The sequence below is a fragment of the Sturnus vulgaris genome, chromosome 13, assembly GCF_052056855.1.
Source record: "Sturnus vulgaris isolate bStuVul1 chromosome 13, bStuVul1.hap1, whole genome shotgun sequence".
In the NCBI taxonomy this organism is placed as follows: Eukaryota; Metazoa; Chordata; class Aves; order Passeriformes; family Sturnidae; genus Sturnus; species Sturnus vulgaris.
The window spans coordinates 20,225,734-20,249,233 of record NC_142255.1 but is presented as its reverse complement, the minus strand read 5'-3'; the positions used below and the strand labels follow the sequence as shown (position 1 = coordinate 20,249,233).

Below are 23,500 nucleotides of genomic sequence, written 5' to 3'. Positions count from 1 at the left end.
ATGGAGGGACAGGACACAGGGAATGCCAGAGGGCAGGGATGGATGGGATATTGGCAATTGCTCCCCTGAGGGTGGGACGGCTCTGGCACAGGGTACCCAGAGCAGCTGTGGCCGCCCCTGGACCCCTGGCAGTGTTCCAGGCCATGTTGGACGTGGCTGTGATTGCGCAGTTTCCCCGTGCAGGGCACGGTGTGACACCGTGACAATTTTTAATGTCCTTTAAGGCGACCCCACCTCTCCCTGCCCGGCCGAGCCACCGCTCGGCACGCGCCGCCTCAGGGCGGGCGGCACGCGGCTCTCGCGAGAGCTGCGCGGGCTCCTCTCGCGAGAGCCGCGAGGGGCGGGCGGCGGGCGGGGCGCCGCGGTGGCGGCTCGGCCGGTGGGTCCCGCACGGCCCGGCGGCGGCGGCTCGGCTGGGACCGGGATTGGGATCGGCACCGGCACAGCCCTGCCGGCCACCGCCCGCTCCCCTCCGGCTCTTCGCTCCCAGCTCCCCTAGCCCGCTGCCCTCAGAGCCTCGTCCCTTCCCTCAGCCCCCTCCCCACCTCACCCCCTATTCCCCCTCCGGTCATTCCCTTTTTCCCCCCTCCTCACGATATCCCCTCACATCCCCGCCGCACCCTCGAGGCCTCTCTGAGCGCCTTCCCCGCTCCGCCTGAATCCCGCACCCTCGGCCTGCCCCATGGTGGGGTTCGGGGCGAACCGCCGGGGCGGCCGCCTGCCCTCGCTGGTGCTCGTGGCGCTGCTGGCCGTGATCGCCGTGCTCGCCTTCCACTGCTGGAACGCGGCGAGCCGGCAGGCGCTGCTGCGGGAGGAGCTGGCCGAGCTGCAGAGCCAGGCCCAGCGCACCGAGGTGGCGCGGGGCCGCCTGGAGCGCCGCAACTCGGACCTGCTGGGCAAGGTGGACTCGCACAGGAAGCAGCTGGAGCAGAAGGAGGCGGACTACAGCCAGCTGAGCAGCCAGCTGCAGGCCAGGGACGGCCAGGTGAAGCGCTGCGAGGACGGCAAGGTGAGGCCAGGGGAGCGGGGGGGGGGTCCCGGGGCCCTGCGGTGCTCTCAGCACTGCCGGTCCTCACCTGCCCAAGGTGTCCCCGCAGCCTCTGCAGCAGCCCGGGACTCATTGGAAGCCCCGAGGCTCAGGTTTGGTGCTGCTGGGACAACCGCAGCGCTCTCTGTCTTCTGAAAACGTCCCCAGAAAGAGCTGAAGATGTCCTGTGTGTGTGAACAATGAAAATCCCCAGAGATCGCTCGTTTCCAGACGGCTGTTTGAAATTTGCTTATTGTTTTTTAGCTTTCTGTCTCTGCTGAGAATATTTGATGTTTTGTGATAATTCAGGAATCAGACACAGCCGTAAAACTACAGTTTCGAGGGAAATGAAAGCAGTGTCGTGTCCGGTATTACCCTGAGCTCGCCTCTTGGAATGCCTGCTATAGCACGCTGATTTTTATGCTGCCAGCGTGTACTTGAGGGGAAAAAAAAAAACAAACCCAAACAACCCTGCTGCTGACTAACGTGTCATTTTCCTTGGCTTGGAGAAGCCAAGCTCATTGAAAATTCAGCTGGCCCTTTCAGTGGGGGTGGCCTGGGGATTTCTTTTGTTGTGGAAGATGAGTGAGTGCCCCAACTTTCACTTTTCTGCTTCCATAACTGCCCTGAACTGGGAAGTTCACGGGGCTCAGCACACAAGTCCTGCTCAGGGGCCGTGTATTTGCATGCAGGTCATCACTCTTCTCACTGAACACTGTTCTCACAGTGGGGTTTATGGAAATGTCACACTCTCCAGGGTTATTGCTGGCTAGGTTTGTTTTTCTGGCCCTTTCTTATTGCACATTGGGTGAGCAGCCTCAGAAAATGCATTGAGTTGCCACAGAAAAAGCCAAATATGTACATGTCACATTCCAGAGATAGACTCCCTCAAACTGATTAAGTTTGTATTAGTGTGTCTTACTGAACCATTAAAGCTAAGCCCTTTGGGTGTTCAGCAAACATATTTTTAATTTTTATCTTTCCTTAGATTGCAATAAAAATTTCCAATTGGATGTGACTTGGACTCCATGATCTTAAAGGTGTTTTCCAGGCTCAGTGATTCAGTGATTCTAAAGCAGTTGGGGTTTAGCCAAGGGCACACAGCCTGTTTGGTGTGTTAGTGTCACTGCCCTGGCAGAACTCAGGAGAACTAGCAGGCACAGTTCAGGAAGGATTTCTTCCTGGGAGGGGTGGTCAGGCACTGGAGCTGCCCAGGGACGTGTGGAGTCACATCCCTGGAGGTGTGGATGTGGCACTCAGTGCTCTGGGAGGTGACAAGGTGGGCACTGGGCACAGGTTGGGCTCGGTGCTCTGGGAGGTGACAAGGTGGGCACTGGGCACAGGTTGGGCTCGGTGCCCTGGGAGGGCTTTTGCAGCTGCAGGGATTCTGGGGTCACTTACTGCATGACAAGGGGTACTTTTAACACGAGGAGTTTGTGGTTTTGGGAAGTGTGTGGTGTGTTCCTGTAGGACAGGAGCTGGGGCCTACTGTGACACACAGGACACAAACAGGTACAGGCACCCCCGTGGTGTTCCCTGAGCTCTGCCTGGGCTTTGGGCACTCTGAGTGTGGCACTGCACAGGGCACAGCTGTGTAGAGACTTGCCCAGTAAACCTCCCAAATTCAATTCAGTGTTAATTGCCTGCAGTGTGTGCTGTGTGTCTCCCTTCTTTGTTCCACTTTAGCTTGTAGCCTTTGAATATCCTCTCTCTTGTGTTCCAAATGTTCAGAGTGCCCTAAGAGACCAGAGGAGAAAGATTTTATCAAAAACCAGTTGTTGGCCGTTTTTCCTCACATGTAAGGCACTGTATTTTCTCAGTGGCAGCAATGTTTATTTGTTTTCTAAAACCCTTTAAGTGACTTTATTTAAGGACTATTACTTCTCTGAGAGTAGAGAACAAAGCTTTGTTTTAGAGAATGAAAGTCTGTCACAAGGAAACAGTAGTAGATATAAAGTGTCTGACTAAAAAAGGCTTGAATGATAATTTTCTTCCTCTCAAAATAGAATTTGGCAAGTCTGTCTGACCAAACTGCTCATTACCTGTGATCTTAGTCCATTTGTGAAATGCAGAAGCTGCAATAAAACCCCAACTTTGGTATGAAGTGATCACAACAAATTCAGGCTCATTTGAAGGGAGACTCATTTGAAGATTCTCCGTGTCAGGGCTGCTTTGTGCTCCTTTGTCCTCAGCTGAGCTTCTTTGCCTTGTGGTCACATAAATCAAGTGCCTTTCCCAGTGCTGAGACAACTCTGGTTTCTGCAGCAGCTTCCTCTTGGCTCGGGGATCTCTGGAGTCAAGGGCAATCCCTCGGCTCTCCCCCGTGTCCCTGCTCGTGGAACCAGCCTGTCACACTGCACCACGCTGTTGTTTGCTCCTGGGAGCAAACAGGGACTGTGACCCAGTGTGTGGTTCAGAAAAAGAAACAGAAAAAGAATTCTTTTCTGTTCAAGAATTCCATTCAATTCTGTCCCAAGAATTCAAGAATTCTTGGGAATTGTCCTCTCCCGTGGTGAGCTCTGAGGGTCTGTTGGACTTTGGAACAAACAAGGAATTCTTGCTGTCTTCTGTAGTGCCCTGTGAGAGGCAAGCAGGGGTAATGCCTACCTTGGAATTTGGGCAGGGGCTGCATGCACAGGTAGCATCAGCTCCCTGAGTATTCCACGGACTTTTTGCAGTGTCCTGTTAGGTTTTGGGGTTTTTCCACAGCTTTGTGCATCCGTTTGGGATAGGCACAGTGAAATGTGTGATTGGCAGGAATTCTTGGGGGAGAGGTTCCAGCTGGCAGGGAGCACCTCTCCTTCCATACCTGCCTGAACCATGGCCATGCCAGCTGTGGAGCAGTGCCCTGCCCTTACCTGCTGCCCAGAAATGCTCGGGATGAAGCTGTTCAGTCAGACATCTCCAGCAGCAGCTGGGTTTGTTGCCAAAACTTGGTAACTCCTCGGTTTGCAAAGCTTGACAGCAGCAGTGTGGAGTTGTTACATGGCAAGATTCACAACTCAGACAGCACTGGAGGGTTGCCACATGACCATGCATAGGATTCCTGGTGGTTTTTTCCTGTGCGGGGCTCACTGGGCTACAGAGGGTTTATTTTCTGCATCCCAAATGCTTGGAAAGGCCCTGAGGAGCCCCTGGGAGCTCAGCAATACAAACAGGTCCAGACCAAAGGAGGATGGGGCCAGGGAAGAACTGGGCCTGTGCCATGGCTCAGGGATTGTGGGTTTTGCATGTGTAGGTGGAACAGATCCCATGAATCATAAAAAAGCTTCCTCCTTTTCCATCCTTCAGATGAGGGACATTTGCTGTCAGCTGAGCTGGTTTGGATATAAATCCTGTCACTTCTCTCTGAAACCCCAAATCACCAGAGGGAAGGATTGTGTGATAAAAGTGCTGCACGTTCCCATGCAGCTCCTGCTCTCAGAGCAGCCCTGCCCCAGGCAGGCACGGGGTTATGGGGCAAGCAGGAGCCAGGGGAAGGGTTTGTGTGTGAGCAACTCTCATAGATGAGGGTCTGAAAACAGACCCTGCTACTTCCCAGCATCTCCTTTGTTTGTAGATTTGTTGGGTCAGAGCTGCATCACAGTGGGAGACAGGAAAATGTGATTATTGCCTGTAGTTTTGCAAAAGAAGGGGAGATACTTGTTCATTAACACAACAAATCACTGGGTGTAGCTGCTCCCCTGTCCTGGCTCGTTGGAGGGGGAGCTGGCACGGTGGGTACCCAGTGGTTGGAGAGGCTTGGTGATGACTTGTGTCCCCTTCCCCGGGTGTCCCCTTCCCCGGGTGTCCCCTTCCCCGGGTGTCCCCTTCCCCGGGTGTCCCCACTGCAGGGCCAGCTGTGCTTCTGAGCTGAAGCTCTGCAAGCCCTGCCCCGGCTGGCACTGCTGGGCTGTTGCTTTGTGCGTGCTGTGAGGGGGCTTTGAATGCCTCGGTGGGCAGAGCAAAGCAGGAGGCTCCTTGAGTGCTCCTGTGGGGAGGAATTTTGTCCCTCTTTCAGAGCACTCTGGTCAGAGGGCTCAGGTTACCTAAAGATCGCGTTCCTGGTGGAATTAATAAATGCTGACAGATTAACTGTGGAGCTGGTTTTTCAGTTATGTTCCAGGGTTTGGAGGAAATATGTTCAAGGCCATTTTGTTTATTTTACTGTTTTTTCTGCTCTGTCCCTAATTTTCCAGTTCTGCTTGCTTTGGTTTTTTGGGAAAAGCCTTGTGAAGCAATGCTGTGTCCTGTTATATGTGGGAGCCTCTCCAGGCCCTACCTAGAACCCTCTTGGCTTTTGTTTTGGGTATGGGTCAGGGTTTGTCTGTGCTCCAGGGGTGAGCCAGGACCCTGCAGTGCCCTGCTCCAGGGGACACAGCCAGGACCCTGCAGTGCCCTGCTCCAGGGGTGAGCCAGGATCCTGCAGTGCCCTGCTCCAGACACAGCCAGGACCCTGCAGTGCCCTGCTCCAGGGACAGCCAGGACCCTGCAGTGCCCTGCTCCAGGGACAGCCAGGACCCTGCAGTGCCCTGCTCCAGACACAGCCAGGACCCTGCAGTGCCCTGCTCCAGGGACAGCCAGGACCCTGCAGTGCCCTGCTCCAGGGACAGCCAGGACCCTGCAGTGCCCTGCTCCAGGGACAGCCAGGACCCTGCAGTGCCCTGCTCCAGACACAGCCAGGACCCTGCAGTGCCCTGCTCCAGACACAGCCAGGACCCTGCAGTGCCCTGCTCCAGGGGTGTGCCAGGATCCTGCAGTGCCCTGCTCCAGGGGTGTGCCAGGATCCTGCAGTGCCCTGCTCCAGGGACAGCCAGGATCCTGCAGTGCCCTGCTCCAGGGACAGCCAGGACCCTGCAGTGCCCTGCTCCAGGGACAGCCAGGACCCTGCAGTGCCCTGCTCCAGACACAGCCAGGACCCTGCAGTGCCCTGCTCCAGACACAGCCAGGACCCTGCAGTGCCCTGCTCCAGACACAGCCAGGACCCTGCAGTGCCCTGCTCCAGGGACAGCCAGGACCCTGCAGTGCCGTGCTCCAGACACAGCCAGGACCCTGCAGTGCCCTGCTCCAGGGACAGCCAGGATCCTGCAGGCTGGCACAAAACCTCTGCTGCCCAAGGAGCCTGTGCTGTGTGCCCAGAGCCGTTGCATGCACGCTCCTGTGCACTGCAGAAAAGCAGCATCTGCAGTTCCTGCATGGCTGGAGTCCCAGGGCAGGAATGCCTGATCATCCCCACACGGGACAGATGGACCAGCCTGCTCTGAGGGTCTCCTGTAACAGCAAAACCACAACAGCAAATACCTTTAAAGAATGAGTAATTTGATAAAAGGGGTGGCACGGGTCTGGGGAGGAAGTCCTGAAGGCAGGGCAGATGTGTTTTGGGTTTTTTTGACAGGAAACAGAGGAGACTGACACAGACACTTCAGGGGCTGTGGGGGGACCTGAAACAGCCCCAGCGTCCCCAGGTGTGTCCCCGTGTGGGTCCCCTGGCTGAGTGGCTGTGCTGGTGCTGCAGTGTGCTGCTCCCAGAGGTGATGCTGACCTTGTCACCCAGGCGTGCCAGCCCTGCTCAGCACCTTCCTGCAGCTCCCCTTTGTGTCACTCAAAATGGCAACAAAAACAACCCCAGGTGCCCGAGGGCAGGCAGGGATTTTCACCCCCTTTCTCAGAATATTCCACACGTGAATCTTTCTCTTTGTTCCTGCTGGATTTTGTCTTTCTGTAATGACAAAACAAAGCATCTTTATTTCAGGACTTTGTGTACTTGCATTTCTTACTTATTGTAACTATTTTTTTCCTTACTAAAAATGCCAAGCTAAAAGCTGTTGTAGTTTACTGGTGTGAGATTCCCTCTCAAAATAAAATGTGTGTTAGGATGTTAGCCAGCAACACATAAAAGATCTATTTAAATATAACAATTCTATTGTATCATATACCTTAGGTAACAATTGGTTTTGCTGTTGATGCTGTGTTTATTTTTATCCACCTGTGCTTTGACATTGGCTGTTTACTGTCCCTCTTGCAGTATCAGGATGCAGTGTGTTTATTTTAGTCCAGACAATCTACTTTTTTTTGCTATAAATATGTTCAGGAATTAAAATGTAAGCCTTTGTTAGCAAAGCCTGAGCACAGTGTTTAGTTTGGTGATGTCATTTACAATCACTAAATACACATTTCTTAGATTTACAGGACTTTGTGCACGTCACTGCCATAATCCTGTCCATACGTTGGCTTTACCAAGCAAACAGACACACCTGAGTCTTCACAGCCCAAAGCCTCCCCAGCCTGCTGCTCACCTGTATTTATCCAACCTTTCCTTCCTTGCAGATGAAGCTGCAGAACAACATCTCCTATCAGATGGCAGACATCCATCGGCTAAAGGGTGAGGCTCGCTTGGCAGGCTGCAATTGTGCATTTGAACTGCCCAGCTGCTGCAGAATGCAGTTTAAATGAAGGATCTGGTGATGCTGGGACATCTCATAATGTGAAATCTCATTGTGTTTGTTACCTGGTGTGGGTAAGTGCAGAAGGAATGTGTTCTGGCACTGCTGAGTTACCAGACAGTAGAATCGTTTTCATACAAATACACAATTTAGTAGAGTTTGACCAGAAACGCTGTGATGGTTGTGCTGGGTTAGCAAAGGTCCAGGACACAGCTCTGAAGTTCTGTACAGACATGATTATAGTGCCTGTGGTGTTGCTGTATTCAGAGTGGGCCAGAACGTGATCAGATGTGAACATGCCTGCACAAACATGTGGGTTCTGCCTGTATCTGTGTAGCTGCAGCTTAAAATAGCAGGGAGCTTCATTATTTGTAGCCTGAGGAGCAGGGAGAGCTTCAAGAGCAGCTGTGAAGGCAGGAAATCCGTGTTGGCTTTATGGATAGTGGGAAGGTGCCTCCCCTCCTTTTGTACACTCACTGCAGACAGTGTTTGAGCATCCTGCCTGGAGTCACCTGGCAGCACTTCTGTGTTACTCAGAGTGACAGAACCATTCAGGAAACTGTGGAGATTTCCAACAGATCAGTGAAATAGTGTTGTGCAAGGTTCCTGAATGCAAAGGTGCAGAAACATTTAGGGAGATTGGCATAGTATCAGGAGAACTTGTCTCTAATTCATGCTGCCATCTGGCATACATCAGTAAAGTGGCATCTTCAAATTGGTTTAAGAATCTTTAAAGCATGTCTAGACATGCAACTCGAGCAATTTCTTACTTAGCAATACTGGAATTTGTATCAGCCACGGGGCATTTTTTTCTTGCCTCTCTGTGTTGATGTTGTGTTTGCTTTTTGTCCAGAACAACTGGCAGAGCTGCGGCAGGAGTTCATCCGCCAGGAGGATCAGCTGCACGAGTACAAGAAGAACAACACCTACCTCACAAGGAGGCTGGAGTATGACAGGTACAGCTCAGGAGTGCTGGAAGCTGCAGGCTGGTGTGTGGCAGGGGGCCCTGTATTTACTAAAAAGTGCTAATTAATCTCATGTCTAATCCCCAAACACCAGTGTGCTCACTTGCTGATGTGCCAACTGTTTGACTTTCAAGTCCTTTGTGGTGTAGTAGTCCTTCCCCCAACCTGAGATAGGAGCTAAGGAGAATGTTGGCTTAGTGGAATTGTTCTGCATTTTTAAGTCAATGTATTTTTTATAACATGGAGATTTAGTTCACTAACACATTAAGGAGTCTAGAGGACACAGTCCTGTGTCACCAGCACTGTTAATTGCTGCCTTTCTGGCAGTGTAGTTTCATTGGTGTCAGCTGAAGCTGAAAGCACCTTGTGTGGAGTGAAATTTTAAGTTGACTTCAGGCCTGTGAGTTGATGATAGAGAAACAGGGAGACCAAATGCTCCTGCAGCTTTGAGGAGTGAGGAAGACTTCACTCTTGAGAAAGTGTTTGAACCTTTTACACACATGAAGTGTTTCTGTGCTGTTCTGAGTGTCTGTGGGACATGGCAGTTCTGGTTTTGGGCTGCTGCTGTGGCTTGCTGGGGCAGCTGGCTGTGTGTTCAGATGGTGTTATTTGAGTTGGGAGCAGTAACTGATAGTGGCACTCGTGCCCTTCTCTGTTGACAGCCAGGAGAGACACGTTGCTTTCCCAGTGGAATTAATATTTGTGGACAGATTAACTCTGGAGCTTCACCTTTTGGTTGCATTCCAGCTTCTGGAGGAAGTATATTCAAGGCCATTCTCTTTATTTTACTGTTTTTTTCGGCTTTGTGCCTGTTTTTTTCCTGCTCTGCTTTCTTACTGTATTCAGTCCATTCCCACTCCATATCCATGCCAGGACCAGGCTTCCTGGACAGACTATTCTGGTTAGACCTCAGGTTTGGCTTTTTGTGCCACTTCATATTTTTTCCCTTGTTTTATTTGTGGGAGAGCAGATCCAACAAATGAAGTGTAACTAATGGTGTGTTTCTCCTCAAGCCTGCAGTGTGGGCAGCAGATCAAGGAAATGAGACTGCAGCACGAAGAGAACATCAAGAAATTAATGGACCAAATTGCACGGGAACAAAAGGTAATGCCAAGAAAGTTTGTGTTGAATGAGGAGAGCCCACAGCCTGCTGTTTGCCCCAGAGATGTGGAGGCCTGGGACATTTCTTCCCTCAGTATCCCCTGAGCAGCCCTAAGTGGGTGTTAGTGTCAGAAATGTGCCTGCTGTCTCACCCAGTGGACTGAGCTCAAAGCCGAGGCCAAATCCTCTGCTGTGCTCAGCCTTCCTCCATGGTGTCACTGCTGAGGATGTCACTTGTTGCCTGTAACATGGATGTCATGGTGAGCTCTCCAGGTGGGCTCTGTGTTCTCACACCTTTCCCAGGTTATTGCAGGGGGAGCTGAGCTCTGTGAGGCCTCGAGGTGCTCGTGTCATGTAAACTGTGATGGCAGTACAATGGGATCAGGGGTGTGATTGCATCTAACAGGCTGCCAGTACAATTTGGGCCTCTCTCCTGCAAACAGATGCTTAACGTTTTGTTTCCTTACTTCTATAAACATCTCAAATAATAGGGCAGACTGAGAGCAAGTTTGTCACATCTTCTCTCAGAATTCTTTCAAGGCTCTGACCTGAGCTTAAGGCTGATGTTACCTTAACCTGTTTTTGTTGTTTAACACCTGTGTGTGGCAGTAGAGGTGTCCTGCAGCTGTGCTGTGCTGAACTTTGTCTGCCCAGTTGTGTTTGCAGATGCCCAGGCTCCAGCTGTGTGCACAGTGCTCTGCTCTTTGCTTTGATGATCACTGAATTCACAAATGCAGTTTTGCTTACCCAGACAAATGTTGAGTTTGAGGATGTTTATTTCGTGATTTCCAGAGAAGTGTTTAATGTTGTCTCCTCATTTGTTCTAACAGGCCACACAGAAAATTCAGTCCAGTAAAGCCACTGCAGTCAGCCCCAGCAATGGTGAGCAGGCAATACCTGAGGCTGTTGCAGAGGTGGAAGATAAAGACGTAGTGAAGAATGAGGAGCCTTCAGAACATGCTGCAAATGGCAAAGGTATTTCCTTTTTTGCTCATTTGTGACAGAGAACAGGCCAGTTGTGTTGTATCCTCTGCCAGTCTCCAGACTGCATTTCTCTGAAGCACAAGAAGGAATTGTTTGGCTCAGATGTATTAATTAGCTGCAGTGATTGTTCTAAGTTAAAGAGGGAAATTCACAGTTCAGACTGAAGGGTTAGTAAGGCACAATATCCTTTTGTTGTCTTGCAGAGAAGATCAAACCAGGAGGAGATGCAGGCATGCCTGAAATAGAAGATAATGACCCTGCTAAAGCTGAAGATACTCCCACTGGTTAGGAGAAATACTCTTCACTCTTTCACATTTGGGTCTTGGTGATGTCGATGTTGTGTGTGAGCACCATGTGGTTCACAGGGAGTGCAGACTTTTAAAATCTCTCTGTGGTAATAAAATTCAAGTGGGGTGTAAAATCAGATCATTTCTACTGTGCCTTAGAGGTTTGAACTCTCAAAATGGAATGTTTTGGATAATGCCCCTCCTGAAATCTTACCTTTTATATTTTCATTAAGGAAATTATTAAAAAAGAGAAGTTTACAGGATTGTTAGAGCAAGACCAGGTAAACAGTGTGTTTGTTTCATGTTAATGAAACTTTTGTCCCTGTGTTCTGTTTCAGCTTTAAAGAAACCACTTATTTCAGCTCCTAAAGGTGAAGGTCATCAGTCTGTTATCAATCTTCCAACTGAACAGCCCCATGCTCCAAACCTGGCACCAGGTAAAATTCCTGTCAGCAGGTGACTGGGGCATTATTTTGGTTACAAGGAGAAAACCAAGGATAAATTTCTGCAGCATCCAAGACTGTGTTTTTACCTGGCTGAGGCACTTGGGCTGCTGCTGTATGATCTTGTGCCCTCCACACCAATAATTTCTGAGCCTTGTGGCCAATCACAGCTACATTTGAGTTAGAAGTTTCAAAGATAAGTGCTTCAAGATTCCTCCAGTGGACAATTGAAATGAGTGCTCCTCCTTAGGGTACTAATTAGGGCTGCAGCAGCCCCTCAGGGGTTGGTTGTTGATCTCTTGGAGCCACAATCAGATAAACCAACATTGCTGTCCCTGCTCAGTGTCCTCCTGTCCCTGGGAACAGCTCACTTGGGGGTGACCTGGGGACAGTGAGAACTGAAAGTCCTGCAGGGAAAAGGTTTGGAGGAATTGCAGTTAGGAGAGAGACAAACACAAAGAAAATAAACTCTGTGCTTGTGGATCAAGTCACTTTAAGGTCAGAGAATGTCAGGTTGTGCCTGCACTGCAGGTTGCTTGTTGCAGTCCTGTCCTGCTGAAATTCTGAGTGTAAGTTCCCATTTTAACGTTGTAGGTTTGCCCAGTGACAGTGATGGAAACGCTGACATTGCCAAGCAGATCCCTCCAAACTCTCTCCAGCACTTGAATTTTGAAGAAAATGTGGAAGTCCAGAAAGAGCACAAGATTGAGCCAGACCAGATAAAAATCCCAAAGAGCCGAGTTAGTGACTTGCAGAAGATTAAACAAAGTAAGTTGGCCAATATCACACACTTCAAAATACATTAAAAAAATCTCTTCCTTTTTTATCTGTGTAAGTGCCTGTCTGGTAAATAGGGATCTTTGGAGAGGGAGCCTGAGAAGGAATATAATGTGTTCCTGGGTAAAAGAAAGGCTTTAATGTGTTACTTTTCACATGTACATTTAATTATTCTAAAAATTATTTCCTTCTTGGAATTTAAGATGTTTTTGGAAATTACTGCACAGTTAAATTGGTTAAGTCAGGGCTTTCATACCTGCAGGATGCTGAGTTGCTCACTTTATTTCTTGACTTCAATACACTTCTTGGACAATATTGTAAGAATTCAGCCAAAAGTGAGAAAACTTTGGTTGTTTTAGTATCACTCATGGAACTTTGTGGAGCAGGGACAAGTGTGTTACAAATTGTCACAGAACTGGGCAGGCCTGGCTTCCACTCTGTGTATCCTGAGCTGTGCAGGGCTTGTTATTTTATCAAAACAGCTTCTGGAAGAAACTTGTGGAGTGAGAGAGCTGCAGTTGTTTGGTTTGTTCATGGATTGTCTCTTCCCTGGTCACACATTAAATGGTGGGGGGTGGCTGTGTAGGCAGGAGCTGGGAAGGAAATGTCTCCATTGTTGGCTGTGAGGGGGTACCTGAGAGTCAGGAATGGTCCCCACTTAATCTCTGCTCTTTGCTCCTTCATATTTGGAATAAGTCAGATTGCAGTTTTAATGGTGCAATGAGGGAGAGATTGTCACCAAAGGAAACAGCTAAGGCAGGTTTGTGCAAGCTTCTGTCATGGTCAGTGGCTGTTCAGAAAGGTCCATGGGTGACAAACTCACCCCAGGGATGGAGGAGCCCAGCCTGGCCCAGCTCTGCAGCTCCCACCGTGGGCAGGTGCCTGGCTGGGTGCTGGTGACTGAGAGCTCTGAACAGAGGGTGCAGAGTGGGACTGATCAGCCTGGGGGAGAGAAGAGTCTGGGGAGACCTCAGAGTGCCTGAAGGGGATCCAGGAGAGCTGGAGAGGGACTGGGGACAAGGGATGGAGGGACAGGACACAGGGAATGGCTCCCACTGCCAGGGGGCAGGGCTGGATGGGATTCTGGGCAGGAATTGTTCCCTGGCAGGGTGGGCAGGGCTGGCACAGGGTGCCCAGAGCAGCTGTGGCTGCCCCTGGATCTCTGGCAGTGCCCAAGGCCAGGCTGGACATTGGGACAGTGGGAGGTGTCCCTGCCATGGCAGGGGTGGCACTGGCTGTGCTCCCTGAGCTCAGACTGGAGCCTTTGTGGGCCTGCTGCATTTCCTGGGATCTCTTCACCAGCTTTAACCTCCCCTTCTGTCAACTTCAGTTCATCCAGTGCTTGTTTCTCAGTTCCTCTGGCTGTCCACGGGCTGGTTTTGCTGGAAGTTGGGTCCATGCCCTTGGCTTCCATGGCTCAGTTTGGGTTTGACACGTGCAAACCCCACTGTCCAACTGGGTTTTGTACATCATGCAGTGTCAAAAATACCAACAGGATCACTCCATCAGACATGAACAGGCAATGAATGATGTGTGGGACTTTGGATTTCTAAATAAATCGTGGGGTTTTTTTCCTTGCTTGTTTTATGAAAATACCTGAAACTGGTGTTCTGTACATTTGAGCTGTGCTAGGTGTGACTCTGCTGCTTTTCCCCTACAGAGAACCAGGATGGTACTGCCTCTGTCCTGGATTTTATACACACATTGTTTTGGGGAATAATTTCACTTTTACATCTGTCCATTTTGAATCCTGATGTTGAAATCATTCTCCAGTTTTACTTCTCCATTACTTGCTTGCACTGGGATTCATCACCTGTCCTGGCAGCCTTGGTGCCCAGTGTGTAAGAATTGTATCACACTTTAATCCCATTTTTTCCATTTATAGACAATCTTCCAGGCCAGTAACCTCTGCAGACTCACAGCTGCTTCCCTCAAGCACTGGGCAGGAAGAGATCTCCCTGTATCCCATTAAAGGCCAGCTCTGAGCTGCCATCACACCAGTAACCTCTCCCTGTGTGCCTGGGTCATTGTCTGCCCATTCCATATTTCCAGCTAATTCCCATTTTTCTTGTGCATTGCTTCAGGATCTGAAACTCTTCTTGATTTTTTACTGGGAGACGAAAATACCGGGTTTGGGACATTGTGAAAACTGTAAAAGCTTGCTAGGAAAGTGTACAGGCAGCGAGGGCAGCGTGTGCAGCAGGGCACCCCCTGCAGCCACGGCCAGGGCAGCGGTGGGTGGGTGGCTGGAAATGCACAGTGATCCCTCGGGAAAGGTGGATACTGACCCTGCCCAGACCGAGGGCTCCTGTGCTTTCTGAGGAATCTCCTGTTGGTGCCTGGGGCAGTCCAGGGTGGAGCTCTCTGGGTGCTCACTCCAGCGCTGTGGAGAGAGGAGTGTGGCACGGTCAGGGTGACACCGAGGAGCTCCAGGAGCCTTGTCCCGCCCCAGCCCTGTCCCTTCTGCCCCTTTCTCCTGCCTCCACCTGCCATCTGCTCTCGTGTAGGATCTCCTGTTTCTCTCCTCTCTGCTGCTGACTCACTCCTTTCCTACTCCACAGGCCGGTTCTTTGATGAGAATGAATCCCCTGTGGACCCACAGCAGGGTTCTAAACTGGCAGATTATAATGGGGATGATGGGAACGTGGGTGAGTATGAGGCAGACAAACAGGCTGAGCTGGCTTACAATGAGGAAGAGGATGGTGATGGTGGAGAAGAAGACGTCCAAGGTGAGCTTGGGCCTTACCTCCATCCCATTGTGATAAATCCATGCTGAGTACTTGTTGAATTTGTGTAAAGCCTCTCTGGTTTAGCTGATCACAAATTGCTCAGATAGAACAATCAAGCTTGAAATTTGCTCTCACTCTCTGTGAGACAGCAGCAGTACAGCAGTCTGGATTGAGAAGGTTTTGGCACCTTACTTGTCTGTAGTTCCTGCTAGGAAAAGCAAGACTCTAAATTCCAGACATGGTTTTACCCAAACCCCCAGCTCTGGCCCCTGGCTGGGGGGTCTTTGGGCCTTGACATTCCTAAAATTTCAAATAGAGGAATGAAGTGGTTTGACTGCTGCTCTTGTCACACCTGCTGGAGCTGGTGTGCAGTGAGGCCTCAGGTGGTGATTCCAGGTGTCATTTTGTGCACTGTACACAGATTCAACAGGCTGGTGGTGTTCTGCTAACCCCCCTCAGAGCTCCTGATCCAGTGCAGCCTAACCCCTGTGTGTGCATGGCCGTGCCCTGTCCTGCATGTGGCTCCTGCATTGCTTGTCTCTGCCTGCCTTGTCTGCCTTCTCCATCCAGCTGTGTGGGGACAGCTGGGACATCCAGCTGTGTGGGGACAGCTGGGACAGGCTGCATGGCTGTAGGGTGAGAACGTTGGGTAAACAGAGATATTTCCAGTTAAATGGAAGGGTAAAAAATAGGAAATGAGACAAAAATCCTACAGGCCCCCTGATTTTGACCCTCATAATGTAAGTTATATAAGTTAAGAAGTTTTTAGCTGGAGGTTTTTCAGGCCCTGTATTTATTTGGCATCTAAGCAAAATGAATGGGCAAAGCCAGTAGAGAGCAGCTGACAGTGAGCTGAGTGCAGTGTCAGCAGGCTGGGCTGGGCTGGGCTGGCATTTGGGACCCGTGCACAAGTGAAAGAATAGGATGGACCAGAACCTGTGGTGATTAATTAACCTACTAATGACCTGCAGTGCTGCTGCTCCAGCTGCAGCCTGGTCTGTGCCCCCTGTGCTCAGAACTCACAGGGGGTTTGGTTTGTGGTCACGCCTGCCCCTCTGGGGTAGTCCCTGGGCTGGCAGCTGCACAAAGGCACGGGGGTGCAGAGCAGCCTGCTCCAGCAGCAAATGTCCCTTCCCGTGGCACTTTAGTGTCCATGCTGGGGCCATGGGAGCCATGTCCCTGATGGTGCAGGGAGTGCAGGGTGTCCTGTGTGTCCCTGAGCCCTGCAAAGGCTGGCAGGTCTGTGCCTGGGGGTTCCATAGTTCAGTCCCATTGCCCTGAGTGAGCAGTGGGTCCTGCCCAGCTCCTCACCTGGCCTTCAGGATGCAGCTCTGGGAGTTGTAACTTGGCTGAGTCTGTGCTGGCTGGTGCCTCACTCAGCCTGTGTGCTCTGGACAACCCTTCTGTGCAGAAATGTTCCCAATATCCAACCTGACCCTCCCCTGGCACAGCTTGAGGCCGTTTCCCCTTGTCCTGTCCCTTGTTCCTGGGAGCAGAGCCAGACTGCAGGTGGCTGCCACACGGTGCAGCACCCTGTCCCCATCCCCATCCCACAGAGCTCTGATTGCCCCCAGAGCCCTGTGCTGCTCCATCAGTGTGAGCAGCTGGCTCTGGGGCTGGCACAGAGCCACCATGAACAGTGCAGTGACATGGGCAGCATTCCCCAGTGCCACCTGGGCAAGGGTGGGTGTGATCCAGCTCTGAGTGCTGGGAAAATGTTAAACCCCAGAGACTGGGCTTGTGTAACTGGCAGTGTGAGTGGTGGGTGAAAAAACAGAGCTCTGGCTGACAGTGACCCCATAAAACCATTTCCCTTCCACATGGGGTCCCTGCAGGGTCCCTGCTCTGGTGGTTTGGAATTTGAGCTTGGGGAAGATCCTTTTCCTGATGAACCCCCTTCTGTCTCTGTATAGACAGACTGGATTCAGAGCTGGTGGTTAAGGTTAAAGGGTGACTTCTGGAAACTTCTTCCTCAAGGATGGTCTGAGCAGAGTGTGTTATTGCCTCAAACCACATTTCCCAAGCTTCGTTCTGTTGTTCTTAATAACTTGTTGTGTTGGCTTGAGCTGTGATTTGAGTGTGGCCAGTGCAGCTTCCAGGGGCAGTATTCCAGAAAAAGAGGCTGCTTCAGGATTTGTCTGCAGGGCAGGAGAGGGCAGAAGGGGAGAGGGCTGAAGGGAGGGTGGTTATAATTGTTTAGGGAGCAGAAAAAAGGAACGAGAATTTCTGTCTAAAACCTGTCAGGAAAACATCACCTGGGTCTGCATCAGGCTGAACAAAGGCTCTGGCATGTGCTGCAAAGCCACTGGGTTCCCATGGCTTCTCTTGCCTCTAGGAATGTGTGGGCTTAGGTTGAAATTGTCCAGGGGAAATAGCCAGTTTGGGGGATGTTCCTTGGGGCAGGGCTGCACCCAGCCTGGCTCCTTCCCTCAGGCACCTGCTGAAGGGCAGGGGGATGTTTGAAGGTGGCAGCTTCCAAAATGTGTGTGAGTGCTGGAGGGGCAGTAACTGCAGGATGTGCAGGTGGTGTGGTGGCACAGCCTTACAGAACACACCTGTGTCATGCAGGTGAGCTCCAGCCTTTTGCTGCTGGAGCAGCCCCTCAGGCCCTGGAAGATGGGGGAGCTCAGCTTGGATTTCCTTTGCTGTGAACAAGAATCTTTCCTGATATAAAGGAGTATCTCTGAGGTGCAGGAAAAGCCTATTGGTTGGAACAAATGGAAGTTTTAGGGTTATTTGAGGGAAGGAGGCCTTTGGTATGGAAGGGGTCCCAGTGACCTCCCTGTGCCAGTCCCTGAAGTTCCCACCCTCTGTGGAGCCGTTTGGAGTCAGCTCTGGGCATGGGACTTTCAGCAGGGGCTGGGTTTTAGTGGGGGAGTTTGGAAGCCTGAAAAGCAGTGTCAAAGGCAGTGTCAAAGGCAGTGTCAGAGGCAGCAGCTGGAGTGAGAGTGCTGCAGTCTGGGAGCTGAGGCTGCCCTGGAGACTGACAGCCAGGCTGGACACGTCCTGTCCCTGCTGCCCATCCTGTCACCAGCCCGGCCAGCCCGGGGCTGTGCCTTCAGCACCATGTCCTGGGAACTGCACTTGGACATTTGACCAGTGATACCACATCAGATGTGATCTGAGCATTTTAATTGTGATTAATTATGGTCTGTAATTGCAGATGATGAGGAGCGAGACCTGCAGAACGACCTGGGGGACTACAGCAAGTCCCGCCTCAGCGAGGGGGTCCTGTAGGCACAGAGACTCAGCCCAGGAACCTGAGGAGCTGCAGAACTGGACCTGTTCCACTCCAGTGTTCCCTCCTTCCAAGGAAGCTGAGGATCCAGTGCTGAATGTGCTGAGCAGCAGGAGGAGAGGACCCCTCTGTACATATGTACATATTTGTACTGTTGCAGGTTGTATTAAACCCACATCTTTGCTGTTACATGCAGCTGGTTACTCAGCCTGGTCCTTACCTGTAATAATCTCTACACTTAAACCCAGCCTATAAACACAGGCTGAACTGTTTCTGCCACTTAGAACACTTGGAACCTGGAGAACTTGTACAGTTTGTACCTGATGTAACAAAGGCACTGTGGAAGCCATGTACAGCCAAGAACTCCTTTTCTACAGTCACACCTGTGTGGCAGAGCTGCTGCTCCCAGTGCTGGGGTTTGTACAGCAGTGAGACTGGAACACCAGAGCAACTGGGAACTGAACACTTCAGTAACTGCTCCTTCCTCACTGCGAGCCAGCACCACATCCCACTGAACTGTACAGTGACCACACCTCGTAGGTAGAGCTGGAAATCTGTAGTGGGACTTGGATAATTCCATACATCCCAAAAAGTTATGCAACTAATAGCTCGGTTTAAAAGGTGATATAAATAATTTGCAGCTTGTAGGAAATCTTTGTGTAAAAGGGGTAAGTGTGCCAGTGAGAGACACCTCTCCAGCTGCTGTGTCAGCCCCTCCATGGAGGGACCAGCCCTTACCCAGGTGAGCACACTGTGGGTGCTGCTGTGCTGTCCCAGTGGCCATCCCAGCTCCAGCCACTCCAGCTCATTTCCAGTTCCATCCCTTGATCCTCAACACCCACCACATGCCACAGTTTGGTTTTCTCCATCAGATCTGTAAGTCAGACCCTTTTCTGTATTGTGTGTTCAGGCACTTTCAGAATTGCTGGAGAGGATTCCATTGCTCTGCAGTGGTGGGAATGAAGGGGATTGTTCCCCCTGCTCCCCCAAGGGCTCCTGTGGACACAGGTTGTAGGCCCTGGTGAGGGTCACTGAACTCATCCCTGTGCTCTGGGCTGAAGTAATGGGTCAGGTTTGCTCCTTGCCAGCTCAGTGAACCTCTTAAATAAAGTTCAATGCTTGTACAATTATGTTCTGGGTTTTTAAGACACTTTATTACTACTTCAGGTGTCACTGGAAAAAAAAAATCCCCCATTTCTGCATTGAAGAAGTGGAACTCCAGCACAGTGCTGTGTCCCTGTCCCAGCTGAACCCCACATTGTCCAAAGTAGTGCAGCACCACAATGAAGAGCTGAAATGTTGTGATGAAACCATCCTGCACTCACAGCTTCAGCTGCTTTTCCCTTCCCTGCCCAGCAACAGCACACCCCTCTTGTGCTCCTGTGCTGAAGGAGGGTTCCATGTTCCTCCTCCTCTGCCTTTTTCTTTGCATTCCATGTTTTCTCCTTTTCTCCTCTTTCCATCAGAGTGATTACTCTGCTTCACCCTTGTGCGGCCACATCTGGAGAATTGTGTTTAATTCTGGGCTCCACAGCTCAGACCAGGGGCTGCTGCTGAGGGTCCAGGAGGCCACAGAGGTGAGGAGAGGCTGGAGCATCTCTCCAGGCAGGAGCTGAACCACAAAGCAGCTCGGGTTTGTTTTGGAAATGCTGTTCTGCCATCCCTGTGCCGTGTGTGGAGCAGCTCCCGTTGCCATGGCAATGGCAGCACAGACAACGCCGACAGATCCCGAGCAGCTGCTTCCCTCAGCACCCAGCCAGACTGGGAATCCAAGTGGCTCTCACATTCCAGAGAGGCTGCACAGGAGGAATCCAAACCCGACAAAGCCTCTTCCCACCAGGGCCCAGCCCACGTTTGAGCCAACACGCCCAGGTAGCTCCAGCAGCACACCCAGTGCTGGGTCTGAGGCTCCAGTTACAAATCCCTCTGGATCCACGTGGCAATGCATTTCAAACGAGGAGATTCCACTGGCAAGGCTGAGGGATGAGTTCAGGCAGTGTCAGAAATGCAGGCACCTCCACCCAAGAGCCAGAGAAACAACTCCAGTTACTCCAGCCAGCCCTAGCTGCCCAGTTTTGGAGGTTTGCAGCAGACAGACTCTGCCAAAGCTTTCCCAAAGTCTCACGGATCCCACAAAAACAAAGAATCACTGATGAACCCATTTTAATTCCAAAATGAGGAAAACCAAAGCGATGGGCAGGATCTTGCCAAAAGGTCAAACCCAGTTCTGGATGAAATAACTCCCACGTTTTTCAGCATTTTAACAGCCATGAAGAGCTAAAGACACTTCGAAGTGACAAGAAACAAACAGACCCGAGCTAATGGTTTGTGGATTTTATTCAATGTTCTCATTTTACATTTTCATACATGCAAACCCAGCAACAGTGGGAAGTCCAAAGCCTGCAGGAGAAGAGCTTGTGAGTGAGTGTTCTGCAGTAGTACATACAGAAAGCACAAAAGGTTTTCTCTATAAATCTCTTGGCTGCCCCTGTTGGCAGTTTGCATTGGATTGAATGATCTGGTTCATGTGGTGGTTTTGGAGGTGCTGAGCTCTCAGCAGGACCCATTTCCCTGTACACACACCTCTGAAGAAATTCTCTACCTGAAAACTTTATCCCTATTAAGGAGAATTTCCACATGCCATAGATCTGTCAGCTGCAATCCCTGCTCCAGGAGGAGCTTTCAGTAACCTGGCACCCAAGCAGGGAACTTCCAGTTCCCAGTAACCTGGGATCCTTCCTTGAGGAGAATGACCAAAATACTTGATAGCATCAAAGGTCTTGTGTGATGAGCTAGAAAATGTGAGATTAGGCACTGTATGAGGAGGAGCAGTGCCCTGCTGTTCCAGCTGGCTCTGGGACAGAGGAGACCAGATTTCTGTAGTTTAAATAAAACAGGAAAACAAACCCACAAAACCAACCAGGGCCATCTCTCCCTATTCATGAGAGTGCAGTGGAATTTTCAAGCCAGCCAGAAACAGAGTAATGACATGTATGCCTGAACTTCTTTATGCCAATATAGAAACCATAATACTCCAATTCCTCAACCTATATGAAACCACACTGGGATTACTGGATGGGTAATCTACAGTTCAGCTTCCCAAAGCTGGGTTTGACTTGTGGCTGAGCATTTCCATCCCTGGAGGAATGTCTCTGCCACTCTCGAGAGCTGTGCCAGATCAAACACAAGGTTTGTTCCCGTGTGTTTCTGTGGGACTGGGAGCAGATGAATCCGTGCTGCTGTCAGCTGCAATGTCTGCAGTGAGATCAGCCAGATTGGCTCCCAGACACCGGGGATGGAGCAGCAGCACAGCCTGGGAGCTCTTCTAACTCTGCTCACCCAGCCGCTGGAATTGATTCCCTTCAGAAAGGCTAAAGGAACAGCCAACACTGGAAATGGGCAATAGTAAGATACAAACCCAAAGAAGACTCCTGAATTTGCTGAGAAGTGCCAGATGCTGACGTTAAACTGGAGCTGCAATAAATGCACCCAGCCTGAGGTGCAGAAAAGCTGCCCAGGACACTGAACCACTGAACCCCACGAGCTCTGCACAACCAGGGAGCTCACTCTGGTTTGTGGAGCAGCTGCTTTATGTGATGTATGAACACAGCAAAGGGCTCTGCAAGGCTCAGGGGAAAGAGCTGAGAGGAAATCCCAAACCATGAGGATCGGCCTCCAAGGAGCAGTGAGGATTCCCTGCAGGAATGGGCAGTGCTGTGACAGCCGCACTCTGTGCAGTGAAGCAAACACTCCTCCGGTGTCTGGGGAGCCCCCTGTGCCAGCCCAGCCTTTCCTCTGGCCCAAACACACGCTCTGAGCTGGCACTGAAGCTGTGCTCCGTGGGGAGCAGGGTACAGCACGGGACCTTTGAACTTCTCCCTGCACAGCAACACCAGCAGCAAGATGATTTTCCATATTCCCATTCCTGCCAGCCCAGCCCCTTCTCCCTAATTCAGCACCAGGGAACTCGAGGAGAGCACAAGGCACTGGGAAAAACTAATGTTGATATCCTGTTAGCCAGAAAAGGCCAGTTCTCATGGCCATAAAGATCAGTTTGAACCCTGAGTCACACGTTTAATCTCTTCTCAGAGTGTTTCTGGCCATGCTGGTGCTCACACAAATACCTGCTTGCTTTAAATCTTGCTGGATCATCTCTTCTGGCAGCTCGTTTCATTTTAATTACATGGCTTGAGAGAGCATTTCCACCCACCATTTCCCAAAACTCCCACTTTCTAAGTATCAGTGAATGTCCTTTTGGGGTAACAGTGTGAGACATCACACAGTTATCCTGCCATACAAGTTCCTCCTAAGGGACTGCCAAACCACCTTAACGAGGCTCTAACATGCCCAAACGAACCTTTTTCACAGCTGATCATTCACAAAGTATTCACAAGAAATACCTGAACGCTCTAAAGGAATACGGTTCCCTGTTCTGAGGGAGTTTCCACTGCCTTTCTATGGCCTCTTTTCTATGGTAAAATTAGCTTTATTGTGTCTTCTGTTAAAGACAGACTAGTAGAGTCCTGTGACAGAATTCTAAAACAAATCTTGGCTTCACAGCAGCAGGTGTGCTTCTCTTTAACAAGCCAATAAATATTTTAGGTGACTAGAGAGCTGGGATTTCTATAATCTGATCCACGTTCAAAATCCAAGCAGGGAGTCAACAGGTCCCAGGAAACACAACACCCGTGCAGCTTTCCTTACTGCTAAATTAGAGGATGCCAGATAGTCCTGTAAAAACCTTCCATTCTGGACAATACCTGGAGATGTTATTCTGTCATGACACAGGTGAACCCGAGAACTGATTTCTGTTACAAAGACTGGTAAGTAAAAGTGATCATAAAGAGAAAAATTAAGATATCCAGGTTCAGTAGCATTGAAATGAGAAATGTAACTTCACTACATCCTCCTATACTGCAAGAGATGGCCAAGCTGCTTCACTAAGCCCTTCAAATAATAAAGCATGCAGCATCCTCAGCATATTTCACACACAAAGAGGCTGCCTAGGAAAAAAAAACAAAACAGAAAGCGGAAATAAAACTTCGCACCAGACTGCACAGGCGACTTAAAACAGCAACCGAAACCACAAGGCAGCAGTGCCCTAAGCTCCGGGAATGGCACGGAGGGAGAGCCCGCAGCGCCGGGCGGGCACGGCCGGAGCCGCAGCCGGGGAAAGACCGGGAGTGCCCCGGGCAGCGCGGGGAGGGGGAGCCGCGGCCGCCGGGGCTGCTCTGCTCTGCTCTGCCCGTTTGTCCGTCCGTCCGTCCGGTCTGTCCGCGGCGAGCCCTGCCCGGCGCTGCCGCTGATCCCGGAACCCGCGGGCAGGGACGGGACCCACCGGGCAGGGATGGGATCACCGGGCAGGGATGGGATCACCGGGCAGGGATGGGATCACCGGGCAGGGCCGGGATACACCGGGCAGGGATGGGATCACCGGGCAGGGATGGGATCACCGGGCAGGGCCGGGACTCGCTCCCGCTCATCCCCTGCCCCCGCCCCGCTCGCGCCCGCTCAGAGCTGTCCCCTC

The 23,500-nt window shown here is 51.0% G+C and overlaps 1 protein-coding gene across 2 annotated transcripts; it reads left to right on the top strand.

Annotated features, from left to right (window-relative positions):
• The first annotated feature begins 279 nt into the window (after window positions 1–279).
• Window positions 280–19,103, top strand: GOLM2 (golgi membrane protein 2). 2 transcript variants are annotated; one of them, XM_014887831.2, is made up of 10 exons: window positions 280–1,009; window positions 7,334–7,388; window positions 8,303–8,405; window positions 9,428–9,518; window positions 10,346–10,490; window positions 10,703–10,783; window positions 11,125–11,223; window positions 11,824–11,997; window positions 14,568–14,735; window positions 17,899–19,103. In XM_014887831.2, exons 1-10 carry the CDS (start codon window positions 683–685, stop codon window positions 17,970–17,972), a joined length of 1,317 nt encoding a protein of 438 aa, XP_014743317.1. In that variant the 5' UTR covers window positions 280–682; the 3' UTR covers window positions 17,973–19,103. The 2 variants fall into 2 exon arrangements, with proteins under 2 accessions (XP_014743317.1, XP_014743318.1); XM_014887832.2 differs by lacking the exon at window positions 14,568–14,735 and having other exon boundaries at window positions 356–1,009.
• Window positions 19,104–23,500: the final 4,397 nt, after the last annotated feature.

Coding starts and splice junctions, on each gene's coding strand:
- GOLM2 (XM_014887831.2), top strand. CDS start 683: ATGGTGGGGTTCGGGGCGAACCGCCGGGGCGGCCGCCTGCCCTCGCTG. Junction 10,784..11,124: donor AGCTGAAGATACTCCCACTG/GTTAGGAGAAAT, acceptor GTTCTGTTTCAG/CTTTAAAGAAACCACTTATT. Junction 11,224..11,823: donor TGCTCCAAACCTGGCACCAG/GTAAAATTCCTG, acceptor TTAACGTTGTAG/GTTTGCCCAGTGACAGTGAT.